The sequence below is a fragment of the Talpa occidentalis genome, unplaced genomic scaffold (genome assembly GCF_014898055.3).
Source record: "Talpa occidentalis isolate TD23 unplaced genomic scaffold, MPIMG_talOcc4v2.1 talOcc4.6, whole genome shotgun sequence".
Classification (NCBI taxonomy): domain Eukaryota; kingdom Metazoa; phylum Chordata; class Mammalia; order Eulipotyphla; family Talpidae; genus Talpa; species Talpa occidentalis.
Window position 1 is genome coordinate 136,509,062 of NW_023604972.1, and position 7,424 is coordinate 136,516,485.

The 7,424-nt window shown below is 52.4% G+C and overlaps 1 protein-coding gene across 1 annotated transcript; it reads left to right on the forward strand.

Annotated features, from left to right (window-relative positions):
• The first annotated feature begins 3,205 nt into the window (after positions 1–3,205).
• On the forward strand, positions 3,206–4,147 carry TAS2R1 (taste 2 receptor member 1). The gene has a single exon (XM_037529377.1). The coding sequence runs from the start codon at positions 3,206–3,208 to the stop codon at positions 4,145–4,147; it is 942 nt and encodes a 313-aa protein (XP_037385274.1).
• The last annotated feature ends 3,277 nt before the right edge of the window (positions 4,148–7,424 follow it).

Here is a 7,424-nt window from a genome sequence, read left to right on the forward strand (position 1 = left end):
CGGCGTTGGACACTTTGCTCCTCTGGAATATTCTTTGTTGGATGAAGGGCCACCGCGCTCTCCCCTCTCCGCTCGGAAAATTCACTGCCGAGGTGTTCAGAGGCGCTTCGTTCTCATTCAGGCCTGTCCCTTCCCGCCGACACACTCTCCCCGACAGCGCTGCTCGCCGCTCGACCTGGGAGCATGTATTTTTTCACGTGTTTAATTCTCATCTTCTCCACTAAAATGTAATTTCCAGGGTGACAGAGACCGTCTGTCTTGTTCATTAGTGTAAGCTCCAGACTTCGAGCAGTGCCGGGGCCACAACACACAATGAGTGTGCTGAAGAGGATGGAGGGGTCTGGAATTTCGAAGCTCGGGTTGGAGCTGAAGCAACGTCCTGGGGCCCAGAGGCCACGCGCGGGGCAAGCGGCCACCTCTGGCCTCCCCCCTTCTTGAAACCAACAAGGGATTTTGGTCGGCAACACGCGCTGGGCTCCTCCTGGCGAGACCGCGTGGACACGTCCATGGCCCCTTTATTGTATTCACTGCTGTGCAAATCCATTTCAGATGCTGACCGGAGGCAGGGAAGCCCAGAACTAGACCGTGAGGATAAGCAGAGGAGGAGAAGGGGTAAGTATCGAGGAGTGACCGGAATATTAAAGGCAACGCTTAGCCCCAAAGACCAACTGCAAATTCATCCGGAGAGACCCCAATGAATAGATTTAAAGAACGGTTAGTCTGAAAGAGTCCGGAGCTTTTGAACCAAAGGGTCGTGAATTTTACATGGAATCAGCCTCACCGGCTTCCCAAGGGCGGAGCGGGGGCTCCCGCGGAGATTCAGGGGGGACGTGGGCATTTGTGGGCCGAGGGGCTATTTTTTTCTTACTTGAATGATCCTATTAAAGACACAGTCATGGTAATAGATGCACAAGTTCCTCGAAGCAGGAATTGTTCCCTTGATAACGGTGTGGGGAGACCACTTGGGAGAGGCATTAAAACGATCGCTCATGTTTGTGAAGAGCCTGGTCTCGAAGTCAGCGGCCGCGCGGCTGGAAAGCAGCCACGAGCTTCTACCTGGTGTGCAGCTCGCCCGTGTCAATCTCCCTGCGTGTGAAAACCACTCTTTCTCTGGAGGCGCCGAATGATTTGAATATAAATAAGCAACTCTTTCCGCCTGTCAGTTTGCTCAGGAATATTTAGTATTGTCTCCTTTAATGATTGCTCATTACTGAGGAGTGCGAGGGAGCAGATTTAATCAGGGTAATATGGGGTAATCATGTGAATTTCCCCACGTCGGGGCGGCTCCATCTGTCCCCAGCCATTTGTCCGGGTAGCGCTGTCACTGTGCCCCCGATGACTGACAGGGGAGGCAGCCGTGTGTGTTTCCCGTGTCAGCGGCAGAAAGGCTCTGATGGTCCTTCTCACTGGAACAAGGCGCTGAATGGCCACTCGGGGAGGTCTGTCCTTGGGACCATTTTTCCCCAGTGGGTTTGTCGTGTTGCTCATTAAAATACCGACCGCAGCCGCGTCCTGAGTAGGGGAGCCTGCCCGAGCCCATGGTCCTCTTGATTGATGGGGTGGTACGTAAGGGTGGCCACAGCCACACAGCCCGAAATGCAGCTGCCTCAGGGTGGGCGGGCTTCCTCCAGCAGCTGCACAAATGCTGGGGGCCAAGACGGGCGCTCTGATCCCTCCACCCTGCCCCAAGAAGCCCACGTCTCCGGGAGGGGCAGCCCTGTCCAGGAGCGGCCTGCCGGCTGCAGCCTTTGTGTGCGCTCGGCTCGCTGAAGGGCCTGGGGATGGAAATTACCGAATGGGAAAAATGTGGGTGAAGCCTCATGAATTTTTATTTTTCACTCGATGGGATTCTTGGGTGGGCAGGACTGTTCAACATGAAGAGAGTGCCCGTGGAAGAATTGCTCTGCGCCCCAGGCTAGTTCTAATGAAAGTCATCACAGGAGATTTGAGAGCCAAATGTCCTCTCTGGACGCCTGAATCCAAACAGACAGCACGTCGCCGTGGGGCTGCGCCTGCCGCGGTCTCCAGCCCGGTTCACCTAGCCCTAGTTTGCCATCGGAGCTGAGAGATGCGTTGCTGTCCCAGCCCCAGGGTGCAGGATTTCCCCACTTTGTGCCCATATATTGGCATTACTATCTTACAACATTGGGGCATCTAGAGCCAGGCCGACAGGCTCTGCCCATGCAGACGATGGCGAACAGGCAGACCCGTGTCTCTCGGAAGAGCTGGAAATCAAAAGCTCTTTCGCAGTGACTTGGTCACTTTTATCTCTTACCCTTTGTTGTGAAAACGCTTCTGGTACAGACTTTGTTTCTACTTCAGAGAGACCCCGTATCTGGTGCCAGCACCACGACAGTGAGCGGTGCCCTCCCAGCTTGGAGTCTGTGCCAGACTGACGGCTCCAGCTGAGGGTGCCCAGGGAGAGCCCTGAATGCGGTGGGCACGCCCCTCGGAGGGCTCTTGGCTCCCTGAAGTCCTGGTGGATGCACTTTTTCCTAATCTGCAGAATCTTTGTTTCTACTCAAGGGAGAACAAGGCTTATCCTGAAGCTCAAGCCTGAATCAGGGTCTATTTTCTAGTATCTGCTTGTACAAAAACACACTTACGTCTCGCAACTTTGCTTTTGTATTTTGGGGTGTTCTGTATCTTAGTGCACATACTTCACTACATAACAAGCTCAAATTCTAGGTTTCAAAACACTCAACCTTCGTGTGTTGAGGACCAGCCCTGAGGAGTCTTGCCCTGCAGACCGCGCCCCATCATCCCACCGCAAAGGACCTGTCCCCAGAACACCCCACCACGCTGAGTAGTCACACGCAGGCAGAAGTCATTCTTGCTGGAGGTGAGGCGTGAGGCTTCCTGCTGACTGCGGAGTGGGAGAAACTCTTCTCTAAGCCCTGAAGGTGTCCGATTCCACCATTTGCCTGGATGACATGGGAAGCTAAGCAGCCCTGGAGAATGCAAACGCCGTCACTAAGAAGCAAATTGTCCCCAGCATATCCCTTTCTTATTTGACTGCCTCAGACCGAAGCCGAGAAACACAGGCATAGAAGGCTCGGCCGCTGCCTCTCTGCCTTTCCTGCCAGCCATGCCCCGGGGGGCCTGATCTAGTTCAAGAAAAATTGAAAATGAAAATAATCCAAACTGTCCAAAAATCCGGAACGATAGAATATTTTCAAGGAAGGGATTTTTTTCCCTTCTCACGATGCTAGATTTTCTGCTCCTCGTCCACCTGCTCATTGCAGCCGCCCAGCTCCTTGTCGGGGTTCTAGCGAACGGCCTCATCCTGGCGGTGAATGGCACCAGCCTGATCAAGCAGCGGAGGATGGACCCCCTGGCGCTCCTTCTGGCCTGTCTGGCCGTTTCCAGGATCTGTTTGCAGCCGGTCATCTTCTTCCTTACCCTGGCCTTCCTGTCCGTGGTTGAGGTGCACTTGTTTCCCAAGAATTTTGCGGTTATCATGGTTGTCAGTGATTTGGGGGTCTGGCTTGCCACATGGCTCAGCGTCTTCTACTGCACCAAGATCGCCACCATCACGCACCCCCTCTTCCTCTGGCTGAAGGCGAGGATCTCCCGGTTGGTGCCATGGCTGGTCCTGGGGTCCCTGCTCTTCGTGTCCAGCAATGCCGTTTTCCACAGCAAATACACATGGGTCATTTTTGACAGAGTCTTGCTGGACCTTTCCCCCCAAAACTTGACCACTATTCAAATCAGAGAAATCCCTGCTCTGCACATGACCTTCATCGTCATCGGGCTGTCACTGCCCTTCGCCATCTTCCTGGCCTCCATGCTGCTCTTGATGTACTCTCTGGGGAGACACACCTGGCAGATGAGAAACACGGCGATGGGCACCCGGGATTCGAGCTCGCGCCTCCACCTCAGCGTGCTGCTGTCCATGCTGTGCTTCCTGCTCCTCTACCTCTCCTACTACACGGCCGCCACCTTGTTTTCTTCTCAGAAGTTCCAGTTCAGAACTCTCGCCTTCCACCTCTGCATGTTGGTGAGCGGTGGCTACCCCTCGGGGCATTCCGTCATCTTGATTCTAGGAAATCCTAAGCTCAGACGGAGCGCGAAGGTGTTCCTTCTCCGCACGAAGCGCTGTCTCAGAGAGAACCCGGACCCCCTCCAGGGCCGGGTGGTTCAGTGAGCGCCGGCTGCCATCTCTCCCTCAGCCAGACGAAGCGCTCGGGTCACACGTCACAAAACGTCATCAAAAGACTGTCCAGACCGACGTCTTTCTTCCCCATGGATGGGCGACTTTTTCCAAAGGCTCACGTTGATTCCAAAAAACACAGCACACGCCGGGGGAGTCCACCAGCTTCAATACCCTGGCGTGACGTTGTCATCGGGAGGTGTCACCGCCAGGTGTCCCCGGGAAGCGGCACAGGACTCATGGGGTCCCGTTTCTTACACTGCACGTGAATGTACAACTATCTCAAAAAAAAAAAAAAAAGTTTAAGGATTAAACATTCTCATTCCAAGACAGACGAGTGCTTAGATGTGTGGGATGATGGGTGTTAACTAGCCTGGCCTGGAGATCGTTTCACAAAATGCACCAACCGCAAATCATGGTGCCGTGCGCCTGAGACCAACGCAATGTCGCGGTCAGCTCTGCCCCCAAAAGGACAACGTCGGTGACTTGCGGACTTGGGGGACACGTGACTGACTGTCCCAGGGCCCCGCGCGCCTGGCACTCACCCTCCGTGGTTTCTCCCGACTGAACAGGTGACTGGCTGTTACTAACGTTCTAAAATGAGGACGCCTCAGATTCATTCTTCCTCATCAGATGAGGAAGCCAGGGGCAGCCTGGCCTTCCCTGTCCTGGCAAGCACGGTTGGTCACCTTCTCCACGCACCGGAGCCTGGACGCCGCGGCGACGATCACAAGGCAGACAGGTGGAGAGGGAGGAGGAATCCAGGGCCGGACCCCTCGGGTTCCATCTCCCCTGACTGAAGGACAAAAGCTTGCAAAGATAATTTGCTTTGGCCTTGTGTGCTCAGCTTTGGGGTCCCTTCAACGGATGGCGGCGACAGTTAGAGCTCCTGCCTCACTGCTCGTCCTCCCAACGAGGCGACATCAGTAGGCGGGTGAGCTGGGGGTGTCTCCATCTGCTTGAAGTCACAAATGCATGTTCTCTTTGGCTGAGGATCTGGGTTGCTAAGATGGAAACGTGTATTTCTGAAACAGCTCAGAATCCATGTGCCCCTCAGTTTGGAACTGGGTGACGGGCCACGCGTGACGGTGAGTGTGTGTGGGTGGGTTTGCCCGTCACCGGCCACGGCAGCCCAGAGACCGGCTCACTCACGGGACCCGCAGGCCTGGTCATACTAAACTAACTGAGGTCTTGGCTTCTGCAGATGAAGAAAATATTTCTCGATTGTGGGAACTGAACTCTGAGGCTACTCTCGCTCTTCCCACAGATCTCATTCTTCATTTCCCAAGGAGCAAAATAACGGCCTCCATCTTTCAGAGAGTTCATTTTCCCACGTCCCACTAGCCAGGAAGGTTTATAGCTAATCCTGCACCCGGGAGGCCAGCTCTGGGAAGGGCTAGCGTGTCCGGGAGGTGATTATTGCTGCCACTTCGGGAGGGGACAGTGAGGAAGCATTTTTATTTTCTTTGCATCTCAAGTTCAGAGGTCAGATGGTTTTTTTTTTTTTTTTCTTGAGTTCTGATTCAATCTCATGCAACTCCTGCCTTAATACTGCTAGTTAATGAGATGACGGTAAGGTGGTCAATGCAGTTGAACCTTAGAAGTTACCAAGAGTTAAATATAAAAAAAAGAATGTATCTGAAGCAAACTATTCTGGAAGCACTTCCACGTTCGGGTTTGCTGGGAATCATCTCTTTCAGAACATCGCCGAGCATTCACGGTGATCAATGTTACTCTGGACACTAATTGCTTCATGGCAGAAACAAAACAGACTCTGACTTTTGTTTCCCTGGAGCCCTCTTATCTGGACCCCCAGCCTTGACAAATTGCTTTTGTCCTGCTCGTTGACTGGGGCATTCTTTTCCTCTGCTCCCTCCTTGCCTTTTTAGAGGTGAGGCCGGACACTGTGGCCCAGGGGAAACTTGACTGTGGGGTCATTTGCCCATGGGTCAGGCCGGAGGCCAGCAGCCCTCAGGACAAGGTGCTGCCCACTCTTTCTCCCCCCCAGAGCAACCCCTAAAGCTCCAGCACCCCTGTTCAGTTGATAGCAAAGGGCATGGACTGCAAGTTAGCCCTTACTGAGAAGGGGGCCAGCAATTGTGTTTCGGGAGGAGTTTGATGAGACTGGCCAAGGAGATGGTGACTCCATCCAGGAAGACTCACTCTATGCACATTTATACATAGATTTTTTTTTTTAAAGCATGAGTGCTGTAACAATTTTAATATTAAAAAGAAACACAATTTTAAAAGTTTTGCAAATTACAAATGCCTCTTAAATTCTCAAGCATCCTTCAAAGGTAATAGCCACTGGAGGTCACAATCCTGGGACTGTTGTGTTGAATGTCACGCCTGCGTGCTCCAGGCTGACGCCACCCACCTGCACCCCTTCTCCACCAGTCCCAACAGTGTGCTCCACTGTACGCTCACGCTTCATCATACCTGTCAAATGGCGTGTTTTCTGATTGGGAGAAATGGCCCCATTACTTTAGTCCATGGACATCTACATGGACTCACAGGGATAAGGAATCAGTCACATCCCAGAGAGAAGGAACCAGCTAGATGGTCCAAACAGGCTTTGGCAATGGACTTGACAGCAGATGCTGCAGACAGATGGCCTCCATCTTGGAGAAAGATCCAAATGACAGGGGCCGGGAGCCCCACATGTTTTAAAGAGGGACTTGTTTGAGTATGAGTTTGGAACCGGGTTAGGGACTCCATGAACAAAAACTGAAAGTCAGTGCTGTGTGCTTTTGTAGAAATGTGTTCCTCTACCACAGAAAGTTGGAGGTTGTTACCCAAAACCTGTATGGCAGGGAAAGGGTGACCACTGGGAGAATCTGCCTCCATGGGTCAAAAACATTCCGTTTGGAGGGACCATCACTGCACATTCAGGCAGCTCATGGCATTTGTTTCTCTGCCTTCTTTTGAAAGCTGGCATCCCGCCCTGCTCTCCTTGATACTTTGGACCACCTGGTCCATAGCCCCATGTATCAGGATTTTTTTCTTGCAGGATTAAATAACGATTGTTTCTAAAATGTGATCTAAACACTTGGCTTCATATCGGTGACATCTGGATCTACTTAATCGTTTTGGCAGAGGTCAGGAGTGGGTGATTTTATCCTATAATTTAAAACATATTCAAATCAATGAATGGGAGGTTCCTTTTCTCTTCCTGGTGTTTGTTGCTATTTTAAACGTTTCTCCGCAGCAGGGTCATCAACATAACATAGTGCTGAAGAAAATATTTACTTAAGTCTCTGAAAACACGTCC